A 24,208-nucleotide genomic window follows, 5' to 3' on the forward strand; every position below is an offset into this window, starting at 1 on the left:
TACAGGTAGTCCTTGACTTACAACCACCAGTGAGCTCAAAATTTCTATTGCTAAGCGAGACAGTTGTTAAGTGAATTTTGCCCCCTTTCATGATCTTTCTTGCCACATTTGTTAAATGACTCACTGCCGTTCTTAAGTTAGTAACACAGTTGTTAAGGAAATCTGGCTTCCCCATTGATTTGCTTGTCAGAAGGTCGCAAAAGGTGATCACATGATCCTGGGACACTGCAACTGTCATAAATATGAATCAGTTGCCAAGCAGCCAAATTTTGATCACGTGACCATGGGGATGCTGCTATTTTTCTCATGTTGTGAGAAAAATGGTCCTAAGTCATTTTTTTCAGTGATATTGTAACTTCAAACAGTCACTAAATGAACTGTTATAAGTCGAGGACTATCTGTATTAGTTACGTTCACTGGCTTGAGTTATTTATAAAAATAACGTGGGATATCAATAAATGTAAAAATACATTACACCTGTTAACTCTGCTCTTCGAATGCAAGGTTTAGAACAAAATGAAATTACATAGGAATATACGTTCCAGATAACAACAGAAGATGCTACTTCTATTTCTTATAAAAAGGAGAAAAATTTTATACCTGATTTAGACATCTGACTGTCCAAAACATACTCACACACACAGACAAATAAAAGCCTTAAATGTCTGATGGACAAAGGTACAGGCAGCAGTAGCACCAATGAAACTCACTTGCTACTCCTGAGGCAATTCCGTATAGCAGTCCACCTCCTTCAGATTCGGGCTGGAAGACATGGGAACTTGGAGGAGGGCTTCGTTCTTGACGGATGAAGTTATATAACAAAGTTTTCACAAGTCGGCTGGTGTATGAGACACTGGCAATACAAAAGAGCCAAAGTTTTAAGTGGATTTGGGACTGCAGTCAAATCATTCCTTTCCTTTCCTCTATTTTTGCAAAACTATCTAAAACTTGAAAGTTTAAAAGTGCTCTTTTAAAAATGAAAACAGATCACTAAGATATACATCTCATGTTAAAATCCCTAATTCAGTGCTTCTTAAGCTTGGTGACTTTAAAACGGGTGAAATGCTCCCGGTTCAGACCAGATCGCCTGATCTGGTAGCAATGGCGGTGGGTCGTTCGGAGAACCGGTAGCAAAAATCCCTGCCCCCCCCCCATGCCCAGATGAGCCATGCGATCATCAGAGGCTGTTTTTTTTTTTACTTTTAAAAGCATTTTTTTCCTGCAACCTCTTAAGGTTGTAGAAAAAAATGCTTTTAAAAGTAAAAAAAAAAAAAGTTGGTCACGCCCACCCAGTCACATTACCCTCCCCCACCAAGCCACGCCCACAGAACCAGTAGTAACAATTTTTACATTTCACCACTGCTTTAAAATGTGTGGACTTCAACTCCCAGAATTCCCCAGCCAGGGGAATTCTGGGAGTTAAAGTCCACACATTTTAAAGACACCAAGCTGGAGAAACGCTTTCCTAATTTGATGCCTGCTAGACACTCTTAACTCTTTTGAATTTTAAAAAGGCTAATATATTTTAAATGTGTTAACAGAGATGCTAAAAAAAAAGGTGCTAGTCTATGAAAATAAACACAAATTTTCCATGACCTTTTTATATATTCAGAAATCATTTTATACGACTTAGCATTTATAGATTCAGAAAATAAAAATAGTTTGCCACTATTTGTTCTGTTACAAAACAGAATACTCACAGGTACAGAGCAATGAAGGCAGAATAAATTTACATATCTGTGACAGCCTGCTCTTAACCTGGTTCAAGAAAACTAAAAAAAAATCTTTAGAGATTTTTAGAGATTTAGAGATTCACTTTCTTTAGAGATTCACAGAAATACACAATAAATACTTCCCTGCAAAGCAAAACTTTAGGCTTAAACAACCTGGTGCATTCTAAATATTTGAAATATAGTTCCCACAATCTCTTCTTGCCACTGGCCATGCTGGCTTCGGCTGATGGAAGCTAATATCTAAAACATCTAGAAAACAATGGATTTCTAACTGCTGCTATGAAGTGTTTTTTTTTTAAAAAAAAACATGCTGTATAAATGCAGAGCCATTCTAATTCACTCCATATCCTAAAATTATGAAGTGGAACTGCATACAATACTTCCATCTCAGTATATTTGTTTAACAACCTGTGTTTAAGTGTGATTAAAAAAAAAATTCTTATTGCCCAGAGTCAATCTGTTATCAGCTTGGGAGATCTTTCAGGAGCACAAATTAACCTAAATAAATATATTTGCTTTGACAGAGTAAATGCAAATGCTATGCTCGTAAACTCAAGAATAAAACCTACCTACCTGTTTTTCCCCAGAAAATAAGACTCAGTCTTATATTTGTTTGCCTCCAAAAAATGCACCAGGTCTTATTTTGGGGGAGATGTCTTCCACTGACTCACCTTGCGGTGGCGGCACCAACAGCCCTGACCAGCAGGAGCGCACTGCCGGCCCACTTCTGCAGCCGCTTCGCGTCACTTGCACGCATTGCCCCTGACCTCAGTTTCACCATCAGAGGCTTTCAGGAAAGGCCTCTGCAGCTGACAAAAGAGCTCCAGATTGAGCTCTTTTCCAGAAGGCCTCTGATGGCAAAATGGAAGCCAAGGGGCACTGTGAGTGTCAATCCAAAACTCGTTTCTCAACTGCAGATGCCTTTCCTGAAGGCCTCTGACAGCGAAACAGAGGTTGAGGGCAACGTGCGCAAGAGGTGGCAAGCAGCTGCAGAAGTGGGCCGGCAAAGCGAGACAGGTGTCGGGGTGCGCGAGGCCTGGCTGCAACTGTCCCCACCCACGCTTGATTTTTACCCGTACGCCTCACTCCACCTCATGCAACCAGATGCAACGGAGTGAGCGGGCTCTTAATTAGGGCTTATTTGGGGGGTACGGCTTATATTGGGCATATGTGTAAAAAAAAAATCAAGCTAGGACTTATTTTCATTTTATAGGGCTTGTTTTTGGGGAAACACGATAAAATAGCACTGCAGTCTAACCTACCATCGGCCATGCATAAGATACTTATGAATGATGCCCTTCCGCAGAATTTCCTTGTGGAAAAGCTGACAGGAGAGAAAAACGACCAGTGTTGTCACAGCTTCCAGCGAAATGCTGTATGTAATGTCTCTGCAACGAATGAAGACATAAAGTATTAATCAACACCAATGAGTACATATTTACTAGGAGTCTTTTTACACGTTATATGCAAATATTGGCTATAATGTTCGCTATGAGCCTGGCTCAAAGAAATCCTTGACAAAAATCCCCTCCCCAAACTCTGATTGCACTAATCCATAGGATCTCTTCCTCGTGTATTTACAAATAAGAAAACCCTGAAAGGGGGGGGGGAGTAGATAATTCAACAATACGTGGATGGGCTCCATATAAGTACAGTAGCAATGGGTGCCCCGTTAGAGGATCTGAAGGACCTGGTTGTAGATAGGTCCCCTGGAGAAAAATTGATGTGGCCACTAAAAATCAACCCTGAATTGATGGCACATAATCAATCAGATTACACCATTCAATAGTCATAGAACACAGAATCATACGTCTGGAAGGGATCTTGGAGGTCTTCTAATCTACCCCTCTGCTCAAGACAAGAGACCTTATACCCGTGATGGCGAACCTATGGCATGCGTGCCACAGGTGGCACACGGAGCCATGTTTATTTATTTATTTATTATATTTCTATACCACCTTTCTCCCGTAGGACTCAAGGCGGTGTACAGTCAAGAAAAATATAGACACACAAACATCATAAAATTGCTAATTAAAATTATTACTTAGTTTGGTCAATTAAATAAAACCCAGAATTAGATAACATTTAAAAAAAAACAAAAACGCGAGCGTTGCCCTAGCTCAGCTCCAGTGTGCATGTGTGTGCCGGCCAGCTGATTTTTGGGCCTTCCGGGCCCACTCGAAGTCGGGAAACGAGCCGTTTCAGGCCTCCAGGGGTGGAGTGGGGAAGGCTGTTTTCACCCTCCTCAAGCTCCAAGAAAGCCTCTGGAGCTGGGCCCACTGTGCCATTGCATGTCAAAAGTGGGGGGAGTGTGGAGGGGTTGCGCGCATTGAATTACTAGTGTGGGCATGGGCATGCGTATGCACACACCCCCACGCGCAACCCCCACTTTTGGCACACAATGGCAAAAAGGTTAGCCATCACTGCCTTATACTATCCTGGTCAAATCAATCAATCAGAATAGAACTGGAAGGAACCTTGGAGGTCTTCTATTCCAACCCCTTGTTCAAGCAAGGAGACCCTATACCATTTCTGACAAGTGGCTGTCCAGTGTCTTCTTAAAAGACTCCAGTGATGGAGCACCCACAACTTCTGAAGGCCAGCTGTTCTCACTGTTAGGAAGTTTCTCCTAAATTCCAGGTTGCTTCTCTCCTTGATTCGTTTCCATCCATCGTTTTTTGCTTGCCTTCTGGTTGTTAAGCTTATTTTTAAAAACCTCCAGTGACGGATGATTGAGATTCTCAATAATCCAGGTTGTGGTTGTCTCAAGTTTTCAAAGAAAAAAACAACAAGAAAGTCCAGTTGCCTTTTAGAAAAAGCACCTTTGGGACTCCAGTGATGGATCACCCACAACTCTTGAGGGACAGTGTTCTCACTGTCAGAAAATTTCTCCTTACTTCTAGATCGGATCTCCCTTTCATGAGCTTTTACCCATTATTTCTTGTCCTGCTATCTTATATTCTACCTTTGTTATTGCTTCCCACTGCTTTTGAATAACCACCAAGTTTCATACACAACTAACCAGGGAGAGGAGAGTAAATGGGATTCCCCCCCTTCCCCCCCACCCCGCCTCCCCAGCCTAATTTCTGGTGTTTCTAGGAGTACTGAAAAGACCTCTAACCTAAAATATCCAGAGCTATTGCCAGTGAGTCATTACGGATAATAAAGGACCCTGATAGTTACTAGGGATGTGGTGGCTCACGAGATTAGAACGCTGGGCTGATGATTGGCAGGCTAGCGTTTGAGACCTGCTGCCGCCACCGAGGGGAGTGAGCTCCTGCCACACCCTCGAGCTCCTGCCAACCCTGCAGTTCGAAAGCAGGCAAGCACACTGGTGAAATCCAAATTTTTTTTACTACCGGTTCTGTGGGCATGGCTTGGTGGGTGTGGTGTGGCTTGGTGGGCGTGGCAGGGGAAGGATACTGCAAAATCCCCATTCCCAACCCACTCCAGGGGAAGGATACTGCAAAATTCCCATTCCCTCCCCACTCCTGGGGGAAGGATATTGCAAAATCTCCATTCCCACCCCACTCTGGGGCTAGCCAGAGGTGGTATTTGCTGGTTCTCCAAACTACTCAAAATTTCTACTACCGGTTCTCCAGAACCTGTCAGAACCTGCTGGATTTCACCCCTGGGCAAGCATGAGAAGATAAATGGTACCGCTTAGGTAGGCACCTTCATGGGGAAGTGAAAGGAGCCCCCAACTAGGCATCCCCTGGGCAACAGTGATGTCACCAGCAAATCCTTTCACTACGAAAGCACTTTGGTGCTTCCAACATGGAAATATTAGTATAGAATTACTGAGTTATTGTGTCTTCAAGTCATTGTTGACTCCGGCCAACTGTCTAGACTAGTCCCTAAAGTTTTCTTGGCAAGGTTTTTAGAAGTGATTTGCCCTTGCCTTTTTCACAGGGCTGAGAGTGAATGACTGGCCCAAGGGCACCCAGCCAAATTTGCAGGCCCGAGCTGGAACTAGAACTCGCAGTCTTCTGGTTTCTAACCTGATGCCACTAACCACTAAACCAAACTGGCTCTTTACACCCCCACAAAAAAAAAATTAAACTTAGTGAAAATATAATAGCCATAGAAGTGTTTCATACTTAGAACCTTAACAGTACAAAACAGTACAGTACATAATATTGAAGTACTTTCAATATTATGAAAGACATTTGTCAATTTGTGTTTTTCATTTGTGGCTGATTAAGTCCAGCATATGCCACAGCGGTTTAGTATTGGGTCCAGGAAGTTCAAAGGTAGGAAAATAAGAGCAGTAACATCTTCCTCTGTTGCTTCCTATCATCTGGTGTTCAAAGTATGCAAGTCTATGATGTCAAAGATTTTCAAATAGCCACGGATAGCCCTGTCCTCCATGAAGGAGAAATTTCCTAACAGTCAGGACAATTAAATTAAAAGAGCCTTGGTGGCGCAGCAGACTAAAGCACTGTTAAGTAACACCAGCTGCCTGCAATTACTGCAAGTTCAAATTTCACCAGGCTCAAGGTTGACTCAGCCTTCCATCCTTTCGAGGTAGGTAAAATGAGGACCCGGTTTGCGGGGGCAATAAGCTGACTTTGTATAAAATAGAACACTGCTTAGGAGGGGCCAAAAGCCCTACTAAGCAGGTATATACAAAAGTATGAAGGCTATTGCTATAAATGCATTGTAAGCCGCCCTCAGTCTCCGGAGAAGGGTGGCATATAAATCAATCAATCAATCAATCAATCACCAGTGGAACAACTTGCCTCCAGAAGTTGTGGGTGCTCCATTACTGGAGGCTTCTAAGAGACTGGACAGCCACTTGTCTGAAATGGTATAGGGCAGTGTTGGCAAACCTTTTCGGCACCGAGTGCCTAAATGGGAGTGAGCACACATGCAGGAGAGCATTGGAAACCAGAAGAGCAGCTCCCTGGTACGCACATGCGGGAGCACTGGAAACCGGAAGAGCCAGCCAGCTGGTCTTTGCATGCACTGGGAAGCTGAGCTTCCGCTTTCCGGCATGCGCATGTGCGCCAGTCACCTGGTCTTCCAGTTTCTGGTGCTCCTGCGTGCACGAAGACCAGCCTGCCAGCGCGCATGTGCGCACCAGAACCTGGAGGAACCACGGACAACGGCTGGTGTTCCCAGAGAGATGGGTCTGCGTGCCACTTCTGGCATGCGTGCCATAGGTTCGCCATCACAGGTATAGGGTCTTCTGCTTGAGCAGAGAGTTGAACTAGAAGAACAAATCCTGTTCCGTGACCCCGGGCCCTGTCCATTCAGAACTGGCCCGTGGAAATGGCATGCGAGGGGACAGGCGTGAAGCTGCATTTGTGAAAGCAGCGCATTCACGCAAAACTATCCCCTCTCCCCTTCCATGGCTGCTGCCTCTGTTCTGGTCTGCCGACCTGGAACGGTTGGAGACCACTGGACTAGAAGACCTCCAAGGTCCCTTCCAACTCTGTTATACTGTTTATGTTTCTGAATTTGTCCTGGCTTCCCTTTAAAACCATCTAAATGTGCTCTCCTTTCCCATATTTCTTGAAAGCTAAACTCTGCACTTGTTGAGGAGTCCCAAATCTCTCTCTCTCTCTCTCTCTCTCTCTCTCTCTCTCTCTCTCTCTGTGTGTGTGTGTGTGTGTGTGTGTGTGTGCGCAATTTCAAGAGGGTTGAAATCCAAGTTCGGATTTTATCTGTGTCTATCACGCCGTCTCCTATTTAGAGTTTTGTAAGAATTATAGAGTCTTGCCTCAGAAGAAGCAATCCCTTTTAATCCATTTGGCTGCCCCTTTTTTGTACCTCTTATCGGGTTCTTTAATTTCAGCGATCTTGTGCGGTAAGTACTTTTTTTTTTTTTATCTCAGGCTTTTCAGCCTCGCTGATCTGCGATACCAAAATGGCATCAAGGCTTTGCAATGTTTATAGTGGTGGTTTGGGATGCCCAGATGTTTTGCGCTGATAAGGACGGCAGGATAACAATATTTGGGTACCCTTGCTGGGAATCACTGACCTATAGACTCGTCCCACGTCAGCTTTTCTGAACAAAAGCCATTTCTTATTCTTCATCTCCTAACAAGTCGAATTTCACCGGAAGCATCCAAGGTTAAAAGTTCACTAATTTAGGACGGTTGCCAGAAGAGACGGATTCAAGCATCAACATTCAAATAATAAAGGAAAAGGGCTTGATTGCCACATTTCCCAAGGGTTGACCAGAAAAGTGAAAGGCGAGTTGCCAAAAAAAGGATGAAGCCAGTTCAGGATACTGAAAGGCAAAACCTCATGTTTGGTGATCTCCGAGGAATGTGGTCTTTCCTCTTGGCAATGCTCTCCAAATTAAACATCCACTAATGGCAAACATGCAATGCAAAGAATACACTAGCGATGCTTGTTTGAGAAACATTTGGGAAGCTTCTCAATTTACTTCTGAAAAATAACGGGAAGCCAAAAACCCAACAGTGACCTCTTTTGCCATCCTCTTTATTTGAAAAGAAAGAACAGGAAATATTCCCAGTTAATTCTTCCACCTCCATAGAAAGGAAGGGAGTGGATTCAGCAGCTACAAAAGGGAATTAAGATGTCTCGCTCGTGAGTCATTCCTTGGACTGCAGACAAAACCTCAGGACACTCAACGCTTCCATTTCTCACCCTACCTAGGTTTATATTCATCCGTAAAAATGAAAACAAAAAATATATGTATCTGTTAAGTCACGCAAAATTACACCCGATTGCTAACGTTTCCACGCTTGTACCAAGTCAGCCATTCTATAAAATAAATAGAAACACCTCTTTCAACAGCAGGATTTGCTTATAGAGACCGGGTGCTTTCAGATGGAATATCAAACCATTGCTTGGTGTTTAGGAGCGAGAGCGAATTTCACTTGCACGTTTCTATCGTCCTCTTTGCTTTTAAACAAGCGAGGAAATGAAGAAACTTTCTTGTTTGGGTCAAGGAAAAAATACACCTTGCAGCTACATCTTAATGGGGAGCATAGTGCCATGTGGTAAATTACACCATCTGTTGAATTTAGATACAGCAACAATGCTACTCATTCCGATAGGAAGCTTCTAATCCCCTCGCTTTCCAAGGGAGGAAGAGCATCTAAAATGAAGGGAAACTTGTGCTAAAGCAATTTTGCATTTATAGTATAGATTTCCAAATTTTCAAGGCTGTGCCAGATACGGTTTTTAAAAATTAGCTGCTATTTGCTCGGAGAGAAAATTCATGCTCTTTAATTTAGTTCTGCAAGCTATAGATCTTGAAAAAGTTCAGAGTTTTATTCTCCAGTAGTTTCAACAAATAAGGGACTGTAAATAGAACATAAACTCCTAGTGCTGGAAGGGACCTTAAAGGTCTTCTAGTCCAACCCTCTGTTCAAAGCAGGAGACTTTATATCAATCCCAGTCAAATGGTTGTTCAGCCTATTTTGGAAAATCTCCACTGATGGAGCACTCACAAATCCAGAAGGCAAGAAATTCCATTAATTGTTCTATCAGAAAATTTCTTTTTCTTTTTTTACTTCTAGGTTGGATCTCTCTTTAACAAGCTTCCACCCATTACTACTTCTTGTCCAGCCCTTCGATGCTTTGGAAAATAAGCCAAGGTTTACTATCTCATTTCCCCTTGCCATTTGATCTAATCATCATAATTCTTGGTGGCTGAAGTGAAAGTTACAAACATATCTACATAAATGTTCAGGTTAACAGGAAGAGATTAAAAATGTCAAATAAAAGCTGTTGAAGTCTCTTGACATTTTAAGGATTCTCCAGATATGAATTGTCAATTATACTTAAAGATTTACTATAATATACTTCAGATATTAAATAAATATGTGAAATAACAAAACCTTATAGCTTTTACCTCAAGTTCAAACGTAATATATTAAATTCTTTGGCACAATCCAGAACATGCACAACATATTTCTCGTCGTTTCCCAAATTTTCTCATTTAATTATTCTATATCTTAGATGAATTCCTGGACACTGTCCAGTTTAATCTCAGACTGGGGGGAAAAAAAGATCCTTCTTTGGGAATTTTAATTAGAGAAAAGTGCTCATTTGGCTGGGCAAACGGCAATCCAGCAGGCAAGTTTGGTTGGCATGAATTTAATTAGGGATCAAAATTCACTTTCAGCTTTGAGGCAGAGCCTATCCCTACATGAGAAACAGAAAGGACAATTTCCTGTTGGTTTCATTTGCCACATGAACCCAGCAGGAAACCATAATCTGCTTTGCCTGCTTTTTCACTTAACATAAACAATGATTTGCTTTAGTGCAATAAATCCTAGCTAGTGATTGGCTCAGTGTCCGTAACTGTAGCTTAGCATGATGTGAAAACATAGTAGTCGGGACATATGCCTAGTTTGGTTTTGCATGCTGCTCAAAGCTCTTCACAAACCCATCGAGATACATGGCATGAATAGCTACTATAGAAGGGGGGGGAAAGCCTCAGGAATTGGCCAAGCAAGCCGTGATTACTTTGTCTACATCGGGTGTCAGCCACATGCGGCTCTTTGGGCCCTCCGTCGTGGCTCCCTGTCAGGTGATCCCACCATTGGCTACCCCCCCTCCTCGCCCTCCCCTCCCAGTCACTCCTCACCTGGTCTGAGAAGATAAGGGCGACGGCGGTGGATGGAGAAGTGGCCAGGGCAAATAAAGAGAGATGGGGAGAGAGTGAGAGATACAGAGATAGAGGGGGAAAGAGAGGGAGAGGGGAGGAGGGAGGGAGAGAGATGTCAAAAGGGTTCTGTGGTTCCCAGTGTTTTTAAACAACCGGTTCTCTGCCCTAATGACCTGGTAGGCATGGCTGGGGGGGGGGGGTCATGTGACTGCAGGAAGTGAGTGACGTTGAGTTGGCCACGCCCACCCAGGTTTTGTAGCTCCCGGTATTTTCTTTTCTGTGGGAAACGGGTCCAAACGGCTCTTTGAGTGTTTAAGATTGCAGACCCCTGGTCTATATGCAAGGGACAGGGTTGATTGAGGAGCCCTTGGTGCTCTCTGAGCTTGCTTGTTTTCTTGCCGATGTTTCATCACCCAAGCTAGGTAACATCATCAGTGCTAGTCAGTCTAGCACTTGATGATGTTACCTAGTTTGGGTAATGAAATGTCTTCAAGAAAACAACGCAGAAGCACCAAGGATCCTTTATTTCAATCCTGAGCTACAAATATTCTTCTTTATTGGTAAGAGGGTAGATTAACAAACAAGCCCTTCCAGCTCATTCTATTCTACTCTTAGACTTAGTGTTTCATGCAGAAAATTACTGCCTCATATTTGCTTCTAAAATATATATCTTTTTTTTTATTGAAAAAGTTTTATTAGAGAAAAAGCAGTTTTCCCACAACCCTCCCACCCAACCCCCCCTCCCCCTCCCCAACTTCCCAGAGCAGAACACAAGGTATTTCTGTTAACTTTTAACAATAAACTAAATTGCTTAACTATCCATTAAACTAACACCCTCTAAAAAATCTCTCTTTTTTTTTGACAGGCTTCTGAAACCAATTTTATAGAATTCTGGATCCTGGCTACTGATTTTACAGGACTGGACTCTTTGTTGTTAGTTGCGAAGTCGTGTCCGACCCATTGCGACCCCATGGACAACGTTCCTCCAGGCCTTCCTGTCCTCTACCATCCTCTGGAGTCCATTTAAGCTCACGCCGACTGCTTCAGTGACTCCATCCAGCCACCTCGTTCTTTGTCGTCCCCATCTTCTTTTGCCCTCAATCGTTCCCAGCATTAGGCTCTTCTCCAGTGAGTCCTTCCTTCTCATTAGGTGGCCAAAGTATTTGAGTTTCATCTTCAGGATCTGGCCTTCTAAAGAGCAGTCCAGGTTGATCTCCTCTAGGACTGACCGGTTTGATCGCCTTGCAGTCCAAGGGACTCGCAGGAGTCTTCTCCAGCACCAGAGTTCAAAGGCTTCAATTCTTTGTCGCTCAACCTTTCTTATGGTCCAACTTTCACAGCCATACATTGCAACTGGGAAAACCATAGACTGGACTCTAGTTGCAAACTATTTTGGATGTCTGCTTAACACCCTATTCCCCGATGCTGCCAACATTTATTAATATTTTTATATTATTCTATTCTTTCACCTCCAGCTTTTCTTCTAATCTGCCACAAACAGAAATTATCACTGTTGCGGGAAGTATGGATAATGGCTCTTTGCCATTATCAGAAAGAGTAAGTCTCATCACCAATTCATTAAACAGCAACTGCCCCACTGTTAATGTACTGGCGACAGAATCAGATTTCAAGAGCACAGGGCTTCCAAAATAAAAAACAAAAACCCAACTGTGCCTTTATCAAAACGCTAAATACTTGTCCAGCATCCTGTGGAATGGTCAATCAGCAGTACAAAATATTAAAAAGCTGCAAGAGAGAAATCTGAAATCTTAAGGCTAACTCAGAAAAATAAGAACCTCAAAACAGGTTTTTTGAGGGGCTGCCACAAAGAAGAGCAGGGAAGTCAACCTATTCTCCAAAGCACCTGTAGGCAGGACAAGAAACAATGGATGGAAACTCGTCAAGGAAAGAAGCAACCTGGAATTAAGGAGAAACTCCCTAACAGTAAGGACAATTAACCAGTGGAAAGGCTCCCCTTCAGAAGTTGTGGCTGTTTCATCACTGGAGGTTTTTAAGAAGAGACTGGATGGACACTTGTCTCAAATTGTACAGGGTCTCCTGCTTAAGCAGAGGATTGGGCTAGAAGATCTTCAACGTCCCTTCCAGCTCTATTCTGGTTGCATTGTAAATTCTGTCTACTTTGGTAAATGTCTATGGAGATTCTCAGTCATTCAGGTCATAGTTGCCTCAAAGGTGCTTTTTTTTTTTTCAAAAGGCAACTGGACTGGGTTTTTTTTGAGGGAAAAGAAAACATTTCGCTTCACTGATGAAGCTTCTGGGATAAGAAGCAAACTTCTTCTTTCTCAAAAAAACAACAACAACCCAGTTGTCTTTTGAAAAAAAAAACCTTTGAGTCCACTTTGGTAGAAAATTCTTCATCTATATAAAGATGAGGCAACAAAAATCAAAAGTAGCTATTGGGCTAATTTACTGAAGGTTAAGGAAAGCCTCTGAATTTATAAGGAAATTTATCCTGAGCAGAAGTGGTATTCAGCCAGTTGGTACTGGTTCGGGCAAACTGGTAGCGGAGATCACAGGTGGGCCCGGGCCCGCCCACCCATTATGCCGTCCTATTTAGCCATGTTTTCGAGGCCGGGTGCATGCACGGAAGGCACGCACGGGGGGCGAACCGGTGGTAAAAATATCTGAAACCCACCTCTGATCCTGAGACAGAGAGAGTAAGTATCTTCGAGACCGCCTTCTACCGCATAACTCCCAACTGTGGTAAGATCCCACAGAGTTGGTCTCCTCTGGGTCCCGTCAGCTAAACAATGCCAGCTGGTGGGCCCGCAGGGGAGGGCCTTCTCTGTGGCTGCCCCAGCTTTCTGGAACCAGTTACCTCCTGAGGTCCGGACCATCCCCACCCTATTGGCCTTCCGAAAAGCAGTGAAGACCTGGCTTTTCCGGCAGGCCTGGGGCCGTTGATCTCACTCTTGCGAACCAGCGAGATCCGGCCATGAATGGTGTGAATGAGTTTTAATGTTTTTAATTTTTAAATGTTTTTTATAATGATTTTAAATGCATTGTGAGCCGCCCTGAGTCTTCGGAGAGGGGGCGGCATACAAATTGAATTAATAAATAATAAAATAAATAAATAAGTTCTAAGGCTGCCATGGGCAAAATCCCGCTAAGACCAAATTAATTTCTGTGCACTTTAGCTTTTCTCCAGGGCAATATAGTAAAAATAATTATTGTGCTAATCCCGAGACACATGCAAACAATATTTACAATTTCCCATGATTTTCCACTCAAGAACACTTCAATTCATCTGATTGTAATCAGATGGGGCATGCTAACATTCTTTTTTAAAAAAATCTCATTCCCTAACCTCCTCTTTCTTGTTATCTTTTGCAAATACTTTTTTGAACATAATCTAAACATTCAGAAACAGCTCCTGACATTACATTTAGTGGATCCAACAGAAATAAAATTTGTTCTGTGTTTTTTGTCTGACTATTACAAATCTGGTTATCATAATGTGGACTGAAGTGTAACTATGGAATTCTAGAAGAATGAGTATTTTTAAAAAATTAAAAGGGAGTTAAAATGCATAGCCTATAATCATTATTATGTAAAATAGATATTTGAATTTCCAATTAGAAAGGGCCAGTTTTTATTTTGTTAGGTTTATGTCTTGCTTTTTCTTCAGGAAGTCAAGGTAGTATGTGGAGATCTGCCCTTTTCAATATGACCATGAGGCCTGAGGATTATTGGTATTGTAATCACATTGCATCTGGAGGGAACCCAAATGGAAACAGAATATATGAAATCTACTTACAAAAGAGGAACCTCAACAATCAGCTGAATGAGGCAGCAAAGTAATTCTTCCATAAGATCTTCATATTCGGATCCTAAAAGAAAATAAGGAAATTTTACTGGATAGTTCAACATTAGTGCAGTAATAACTGTCTGGTTTGGCTCTGCAACCCAACAAGACAGACAGAGACTTCAGAGGATCATTAGAATTGCAGAAAAAACAGTGGCTACCAACCTGCCTTCCATTGAGGACCTGTATACTGCACGAGTCAAAAAGAGGGCTGTGAAAATATTTACAGACCCCTCGCATCCTGGACATAAACTGTTTCAACGCCTACCCTCAAAACGATGCTATAGAGCACTGCACACCAGAACAACAAGGCACAAGAACAGTTTTTTCCCGAACGCCATCACTCTGCTAAACAAATAATTCCCTCAACACTGTCAAAACTATTCACTACATAAGTCTGCATTACTATTACTATTAATCTTCTCATCATTCCTATCACCAATCTCCTCCCACTTATGACTGTATGACTGTAACTTTGTTGCTTGGATCCTTACGATTTATATTGATATTGTTTCCTGATTGCTTATTTGTACCCTATGACTATCATTAAGTGTTGTACTTCATGATTCTTGATGAACATATCTTTTCTTTGATGTACACTGAGAGGGTATGCACTAAGACAAATTCCTTGTGTGTCCAATCATACTTGATCAATAAAAAATTCTATTCTATTCTATTCTATTCTATTCTATTCTATTCTATTCTATTCTATTCTATTCTATTCTATTCTATTCTATTCTATTCTATTCTATTTTCTATTCTAGCTTCCAAATTTCATCCAAATTTCCAGTTACCAAAGTTTAAACTTCACCATCTTTTTTTTTAAACAGTGTATTTTTAAAAATGGCTCAAAAACAGCTGACTGAAATACAGGCTAGAAATTGGATTCAAATTAAAAATTCCATGTTTTCAGATCATTACTATTACACCTCCTACTGTAAATGGCAAAAATTAATTCTAGATTATCTAGAAAATAGTTAAAAGCCTCTGTCATACAGAAATCAAACTTTAAGGAAAGAAAGGAACTTGTGAGAACATTTTCGGTAGAAAAGGAAGAAGAAAATGAGACAGAAACTTAATCTATAATTCTTTTTGCTTTATCATTCAAGCAAGTATTAATCTTTGCAGAATAAAAAAAAAAATCAGGGCTTAATTATCCAAGAAAATTTGCAGGATGACATAATATTCGTCTTCCAATATTTGAAGGGCTGCCAGAAAGAAGATTGGGGTCAACCTATTTTCCAAAGAACCAGAAAGGTAAAACAAGAAACAATGGATAGAAACTAATCAAGGAGAGAAGCAACCTAGAACCAAGGAGAAACTTCATAACAGTGAAAACAATCAAACAGTGGAACGGCTTGCCTTCAGAAGTTCTGGGTGCTCCGTCACTGGTGGCTTTTAGAAGAGATAGGACAGTCACTTGTCTGGAATGGTATAGGACAGTGATGGCTAACCTTTTTGCCGTCACGTGCCAAAAGCAGGGGGGAGGGGGGGTCACATGCACGCATGTCCACACCCATAGTTCAATGCACCCCACCCAGGGGTGAAATGCTCCCGGATTGGACCAGATTGCCCAGTCTGGTAGCGATTTTGGCTGTTGGTTCGGCGATCTGGTAGCGATGGCGGAGCAAAACTCCACCCACCCACCTGTGATGTCATTACTTCCTGGTTTCAACCAGGAAGTAATGTGTTTTTTACCTTCTGCAAATGCACAGGTTTTGCGCATGTGCAGAAGGTCTGCGTGCGCATGTGATGCGCGTGCGAGCAAAGCATGTGGGCATGCGGCACATGCACTTCCGAACTAGTAAGGAAGGTAAGTAGATTTCACCCCTGGCCCCACCCACCCCGCGCTCCTCCTGCTTTTGGCACATGATGGTCCGGTGGGCCCGGTAGGCCCGTTTTTTGCCCTCCCCAGGCTCCAGAGGCTTTCTATGAGCATGGGGAGAGCAAAAAACGGGCCTCCCCATCCCCAGAGGCACTCCGGAGGCCAGAAACAATCTGTTTCCTGACTTCCGGTGGGCCAAGAAGGCCTGAAAATTAGTTGGCCGGCACACGCATGCATGCTGGAGCTCAGCTAGGGCAACGCTTGCGTGCCCACCGATATGGCTCCACGTGCCACCTGTGGCACGCGTGCCATAAATTCGCCATCACAGGTAAAGGATCTTCTGCTTAAGCAGGGGATTGGACTACCTGACCTCCAAGGTCCCTTCCAACTCTGTTAATTCTGTTACTCTGCTCATCACAAACTATAACTAGGGCATGTCCCAACAGTAAGGGATCATTTGTTAACTTTTCGTAAGGTGAATGAAATTGAAGAAAATTGAAAATATATTTGCAGGGGAAAAAAATGTCTCTCATTCAGAAATAAATTAGGTTCTACGTTTCCATTGGTCAAGCAAGGCCGAGGCATCAGAAGATTAAAAGACGGCCAACCATTGGCCGAGCGAGATGCAATTAGCAATTCTTTCAGCTTAGCCCATCCGCACAGAATTATCGGCATCGCACAGCTGACAAAATAAGCTCTGGGAAATAAACGCTTTTTCCCTCCAACCCAGTCATTAAGCCAAAGCCTAAAAATCCAATTGCTTTCATTTGTCTGCTTCACTGCATCCCAAAGCAACCAGATCCTGTTTTTTTCCCCTCCTCTTTTACATTTTGGCTTCTCGGGAACATCTCAGCTCTTTGTACCTTACAGTGTTTACAAACTTTTGGGGAAGTTTTTTCAGGACAAGCGAATTTACAGGATTATGTCCAAGCACAAAGGGAAGGTTATACGCCATCATTATCCAAGCTTCGCAATTCGTCCCGAATAGAGGAAATTATTCCAATTTTATAGAAGGGTAAACTAAAACAGGAAACAATCAACTGGCAGAAGATCAGAGTGCAGCAGAGATCAACACCGAAGAGGAATTCCAATTTCCTGACTTCTGGATCCTGCTCCAAACCAATAGACCACACACAAGCACCTTGTTTTTCTTTTTTCTCCCAAAGATTGTTTGTTAAACGAGGCAAAAATAATAATAATAATTGCCACTTTCTTCAACCAACTTAACCCTGGATGTTTTGCTGCTTTGAATAACCGGAATAATTCTTTAAGCGTTTGTCCCAAAGGTGTTTTTTTTACAAGAAGCAACTGGTTTTTCTTTGAAGATGTTTCACTTCTCATCCCAGAAGCTTCTTCAGGAATGGAAGGGGAATGGTGGGGAATGGAAGAGCTGGAGAAGCTTCTGGGTTGAGAAGCGAAACGTCTTCAAAGAAAAAGAAGAAAGCCCAGTTGCCTCTTGGAAAAGCACCTTTGGGGCAACATGACCTGGACGACTGAGAATCTCCATCAAGTTTTTATTTATTTTTTTAAATGTATACATATCATTATGTGGATGGTGTAGTGTTTGAGTAGCATACATTTCCATACAGATAAACATATTCATAATTATTACATTCCATTTTCCTTATTCCATATTACTTACCCCTATCTTTTACACAATTTTTTAATTTTCATATAAATATTAATGTATGCAATAACATCTAAACCGATATGCTTTAATGTCCACTGTATTATCTTTTGTTATAATTTCAATAGTAGAAAAAATACAAAATTGTCCGTCTGTTTTCTGTACACCATATTTCCCAATTTTACAACAACAATGACTGAGAATCTCCAAAGGCATCTCACTAAGTGTTTGCTTGTCTGAAACAAAATAATATAAATATTTCTTCATAATTGGGAAAGAGTTTAGTGACCCTCTCCTTTCCCCTGATTGGAACGAAGATATGGGGTAAAAGAAAAACAATTAGAGGTAGTCCTTGACTTATGACTAGGACGGAGCAACAAAATTAGCAACAAAATTTCTGTTGCTAACCAAGACAGTGGTTAAGTGAGCTTTTCCTCATTTTAAGATCTTTCTTGCCACCGTTGCTAAGTGAATCACTGCATTTGTCAAGTTAGTCACACGGCTGTTAAGTGAATTTGGCTTCCCCACTGACTAGGATCGCACGACCCTGGGACATGGCAACCGTCATAAATAGGAACCAGTTGCCAAGCGTCTGAATTTTGATCATGTGACCATGGGCAGGCTGTCACCCCTAGTTCCAGTGGTGGGATCCTACCGGTTTAATAACCGGTTCGGTGATGCAGTTTGCTCCCAGCTGATTGTTGGAGCTACCGGTTCGCCTGAACCGGTCCGAACCAGTAGAATCCCATCCCTGCCAAGTTCTCCTTTTCATTAAATTAGACATACCCAATTCCTGCAATCGTTCTTCATATGTTATAGCCTCCAGTCTCCTAATCACCTTTATTGCTCTTTTCTGCACTCTTTCTAGAGTCTTAACATTTTTTTCTATATCATGGCGACCAAACAGGATGCAATATTCCAAGTGTGGTCTTCCCAAGGCATTATTAAATGATAATACTTTATGTGATTTTGATTCTATCCCTGTTAATGCCTAGGACTGGGTTGGCTTTTTTGGCAGCTACCGCGCACAGCTGGCTCCTATTTAAGCGATTGTCCACTAGGATTCCAAGATCCCTCTCGCAGTTACTACTATTCAGCTGTTACTGCATTAGTGTTGTGAAGGCAGCAAGAGTTGAGCTATAATGGAGATAAATTATACTTCATTCTTTATATATAACAATTGTATGCAAAAATACACATACCTGGGCATCCCAGTCAAATTATAGATTTCAAAGAATCCCTAATAAAACCTGACATCATCTTTGGTACATGGTACAAAGTTAAATGTATTTCTTTGCAAGCTTGTATGCCATTTATAACCCAATTGTTCATGGATTCAGACTAAGAACACAGTGGCAGATGCCGAAGTTTCAACAGCCTTTTTAGGCAGTGCTTGATCTCAACCTATGGCAAAAATAACAGGTAGCAAACATTTTCTACAGCTGGCTAAGAGCTCTTTTATTCTAACACTTGAGATTTTCTCCTCAACCTTCCCCATGTGACTCTTGCAACTCAGAAATACTCTTGCGTGTGCTGAATGTTTGAGAGCCCTCACAGATTTGCAATCTGGGGACTGCGACGGCCGTTCTCAAACCTTGATCCTTCTTTACTATATAAGCATTTCATGGTAGAGTTGGCGGTATGTTTCAGAGTAACCGTGTTGGAAGGGACCTTGGAGGCCTTCTAGTTCAGAGTTCCCCAACCGTGCCAGCTTTACGGCCTGGTGGGAGGAGAGAGGGGAGGGTTCTGAATGAATGACAGGCAAGCATGTGTTTTCACACAGTTCGATTTGTGAGAGCGGCGGGCACACACGGATGCAGCTCACACAAATGGAGCACGTGCGCACGTGCTTGCATGCTCCTCACGCATGTGGGGATGCGCACACATGCATGCCTGCCACTTCCACAGCCCGGTTACGAACGGCTTGAGGCCCAGTAGTGGGCTGCAGCCTGGAGGTTGGGGACCCTTGTTCTGGTTCAACTCCCTGATCAAGAAGAAAACCCTTTGCCAGGGGTGTCAAACTCAAGGTCCGGGGGCCAGATCCGGCCCGTGGGGCCGCCTTGGAAACAGCAAAGGACCGGCCCACAGTGCCTCTGCCAGCGAAAATGGAGCTCGGGAGGGCCACAGGCAGCACTTCCGAGCTCCGTTTTCGCTGGCAGAGTGTTGCAAGAGGCCGTCCCAGGCGAAAACAAAGCTCGAGAGCCCGTTTTCGCTGGCAGAGTGTTCGGGCCACCACAGGCACCTCCAACACGAATGACGTTGAGCTGGCCAGGCCCACCCTGGCCATACCCACTCTAGCCCCCCGAGGTCAAACACAACCCTGATGTGGCCCTCAATTAAATCGAGATTAATATGCCTTATACCATTTCAGACAAACAGGTGTCCAAACTCTTCTTAAAAAGAAGAGCTTCTGCAGTCAAATCGTTCCACTAATTAATTGTTCTCACTGTCAGGAAATTTCTCCTTAGTTCTATGTTGCTTCTCTCCTTGATTAGTTTCCATCCTTTGTTTCTTGTCCTGCCTTCAGGAGCTTTGGAGAATAGATTGACACCTCCCCCCAACTCTTCTTTGTGGCACTGATCTCAAGTGGTTTTTATGGCAGCCCCTGAAAATCTGAGTTTTTCAGATCAGTGCTTTGCTGCAAATACCAAACTCCTTTTCCGTTTCAATTTCTTCGTCTCTCAAGGGACCCCTGGGGAATCCCTGAAACATCCATTCTGACCAGGGATGCCTCAACTTTTGCATACAACTCTATTTCGGATAAAATGACCCCTGAACGATGTATTGTGAAAGGCCAACCAGGAAGCATAAGAACAGACATTCTGCAGAACGATAAAAATCTTTCGGCCAAGGTGTGATGCCATTGGTTTGGTTGGAATAATTCAATATTTACCATAAGAGCCTGGGGTTTTTTCCTCATAGGTGAAATGAAGCTGCAATTCCTCTTCTGACATCTGACAGATCAACACTTTCAACAGGCAGCAGATAATAAACAGAGCATTCTGAGCCTGCCAGATAAAGAGGTGGCTGGAAGAGAAACAGGAGTTTCAAGAGCCCGTATACCAACCATATAGGAAGAAAATAACTTTCAAGATACAGGTAGTCCTCGACTTACAACCATTCATTTACTGACCATCCAAAATTGCAAGGGCACTGAAGAAAAGTGACATGTGGCCCTTTTTGAGACTTACGACTGTTGCAGCAAACCTCAATCATGTGATCAAAATTCAGAGGATCGGCAACTGGTTTGTATTTATAATGGCTGAAGTTGCCCTGGGGTCGTGTCCTCTCCTTTGGTGACCTTCCGACAAGGGAAGTCAATGGGGAAGCCAGATTTAGCTTACAATCGTGTTATTAAGAAGAAGGCAAGAAATGTCATAAAATGGGACAAAACTCACTTAATAGCTCTCTCATTTAGTAACAGAAAATGTTGGGCTCAAATTGTGGCTGTAAGTCGAGCACTACCTGTATTCGTTACAATACATTCATGACATTAGATGCTCATTTATTCTGTCTGCCTGCTTACCTGCCTGCCTATCTATCTATCATCTTATCTATCTACCTATCTACCTATTACCTATATACCTACCTATCATCTCTCTCATCTATCATCTATCTATCTATCTATCTATCCATCCATCCATCCATCCATCCATCCATCCATCCATCTTATCTATCTACCTCCCTCCCTATTACCTACCTATCATCTTCTCTCACTCTTTATCTCTCTATCATCTCTCTCACACACATATACACATCTATTAATCATTTATCCATCCATCCATCCATCCATCATCATCTTCTCTCTCACACACACATATACACATCTATTAATCATTTATCCATCCATCCATCATCTCTTCTCTCACACATACACATATACACATCTATTAATCATCCATCTATCTATCTATCTATCTATCTATCTATCTATCTATCTATCTATCTATCTGCTTTTTGTTCGTTCGTTTGTTTATATCACAACTTAATATTTTTATAAAAAGGTGATGAAAATATCTAATATTCTTTTGCCCTCCTATTTTCCCCATAACAACCACCTTGTGAGGTGCCTTGGGCTGAGAGAGAGAGAGGGACTGGCCCAAAGTCGCCCAGTTCTCTTCACATTCTCAAGCAGATGTCAGTAGATCAGAGGAGCAGATGTATTCCATAAAATTAGGAAGGCACATGGGCACAAATAAAATGAGATATGTCTAACAGTGATCTAACAACACCCTCAAATCTTGCCTTCTGTATGTGTCGCTTCCCCAGGTTCTAAGTCTTGGGCTCCCCCCTTAACTCTTTCCAGCCCATCGTCAGAGCTGCCCTTTTGAAGCCTGCTACCACCCCTGCCAAGTTTACAATCAGGCTTTTCCTGCTGTGAGAAATAAAGATTTCCACCCCACCAGCTTTGATCCTTATGGATAACACCCAATTTATGGGAATGCTTACAATGGACTCTCCAAATTCCTTGGCTAACCCCAAAATGTTCTGCCTTCTTTTTATACCTAGCCCTGCTTTGTTAAAACATGCAGGATGTTTTACTGAACAGGAAAGTACTGAATTCTAGACAATCCATGAAAGGTTGCTAGCTGCGGTCCTAAGATTTGACAAAGGGGGTTGGGTAGGGTAGAATAGGAATAGGAATAGGAATAGGAATAGGAATAGGAATAGGAATAGGAATAGCAATAGGAATAGCAATAGGAATAGCAATAGGAATAGCAATAGCAATAGCAATAGCAATAGCAATAGGGATATTGCTGCAGCTAATTGATTGATTGGTTTGAACAGTTTGAATGAACCAATCAGAGCACAGCTTCCTGGCTCTGAGTTTCCCGCACTTTCCAATGGTCAGTTGATCAGTATATAAGCAGCAGCAGAGCACGAGAGCCACGTTCACTGCAGAGCCCAGCGGATCATGACCAGAGACCTCACCTGAGACCTTACTCCAGAGCTGAAGTTGCTACAAAGAGCTGAGTCACCGCCTTGCTCCTGAGAAAACTGACAAAGAATGCAAAGAGCCTCCCATGCTTGGGAAGAGGATTAGAGCTAATGGACTTTGCTGAGAGGAGAATCTTTTAGGCTGTTGGTGCCTTCTTGTAGGTTTTGTTTTTATGTGTTTTATTATTAAACCAGTTAATTTCTCAAGACTCCTCTCTCAACTTACATGCTTTGGTGCATTTGTGTGCGTATTGGGTCACCGTTCATTCGAATACAGAACCTTTCCTTCACAGATAGGGATAGGGATAGGGATAGGGATAGGGATAGGGATAGGGATGGCATAGAATAGAATAGAATAGAATAGAATAGAATAGAATAGAATAGAATAGAATAGAATAGAATAATAACTTTATTGTCACTTAGAATGTATGCTAATCAGCATCCATTAAAATAAAATTTCATTACCTACAGCTCTCAAAGGGTCACCACCTCCAATATAACTACATAACCATGACAGAATAAATCAATATCATTTCATAATATTGTACAATGTTATGAAGTCGCTTTCTATAATCCATTATCTATCAAAAAAAAACAAAAAACATCTCACTGAGTCACCTCCTTTCTTTGGAAGTGTCAAGCAGAAAAAGTCCTTCGTCTCTAATTCTAATGTCACCGGATGCAATATGACCTTAACAACGTGGAATATTCAGGATAATTAACACCGTGCAGAACACATTGTAATATTACTCAAGCAGATACGTTTTTAGAGGCTAGCAGCTACATTTTTTTGGAAAGCTAGAGTCACAGATGCTGGGAGAATTATGTACAGTATGTCAGGTCGTATTAGACAGATGGACAGAATCAAGCAGATTGGAATATTATAGTTGGAAGGGACCTTGGAGGTCTTCTAGTCCAACCCCCTGCTCAAGCAGGAAACCCTACACCATTTCAGACACATAGTTGTCCAATCTCTTCTTAAAAGCCTCCAGTATTGGAGCACCCACAACTTATGGAAGGAGATTATTCCACTTATTAATTGTTCTGTCAGGAAATTTCTCCTTAGTTTTGGTTGGTTCTCTCCTTGATTAATTTCCATCCATTGTTTCTTGTCCTGCTTTCGGGTGATGGAGCATTTGACTTATTTTCTTTTTTTTTAAAAAAAAAAGGGAATTGGGGGATACCTATTTTGCCTTTCTTGGTTTTAGAAAATGTTACCACTAAGTCAATGCATGTACTACAGTTTTTGTGTGTTACCTGCCACAAAACAGTTGGGAACGTTATCATTAGAATAGAATAACAGAGTTGGAAGGGACCTTGGAGGTCTTCTAGTCCAACCCCCTGCTTAGGCAGGAAACCCTACACCACTTCAGACAAATGGTTGTCCAATCTCTTCTTAAAAATGTCCAGTGTTGGAGCATTCACAACTTCTGGAGGCAAGTTGTTCCACTGATTAATTGTTCTCACTGTCATTACCTCCAAGTCATTTTGATGGAAATGTTTACTAGAGCTGAGACCATTATAGAAGGATTCAGACTTCATAAAATACTATTAGCTGTGCCCCTGAAGCAATCAGCCAGCCCCCTCAGTAGCAACTATGTGCGTTTCAACCAGGGTTGGGTTTGGTATTTGTGCTTTGAAGTTAACAAAAATCAGCAAGTAACAA

The 24,208-nt window shown here is 42.2% G+C and overlaps 1 protein-coding gene across 6 annotated transcripts in view; it reads right to left on the bottom strand.

Annotated features, from left to right (window-relative positions):
- DYM (dymeclin) overlaps positions 1–24,208 on the bottom strand; it is a 279,747-nt gene that overhangs the window by 193,417 nt on the left and 62,122 nt on the right. For all 6 annotated transcript variants that reach the window (XM_087885550.1, XM_034401768.3, XM_034401769.3 and 3 more), the window contains exons 6-9: positions 20,498–20,631; positions 14,105–14,177; positions 2,996–3,121; positions 711–853 (exon numbers count right to left, since the gene is read on the bottom strand). In XM_087885550.1, coding sequence (XP_087741676.1) covers positions 711–853; positions 2,996–3,121; positions 14,105–14,177; positions 20,498–20,631 — 476 coding nt within the window. The remainder of the gene's footprint in view (positions 1–710; positions 854–2,995; positions 3,122–14,104; positions 14,178–20,497; positions 20,632–24,208) is intronic.

Source organism: Pantherophis guttatus, chromosome 2 (genome assembly GCF_059756535.1).
Source record: "Pantherophis guttatus breed Tessera chromosome 2, ASM5975653v1, whole genome shotgun sequence".
NCBI classification, from domain to species: Eukaryota; Metazoa; Chordata; class Lepidosauria; order Squamata; family Colubridae; genus Pantherophis; species Pantherophis guttatus.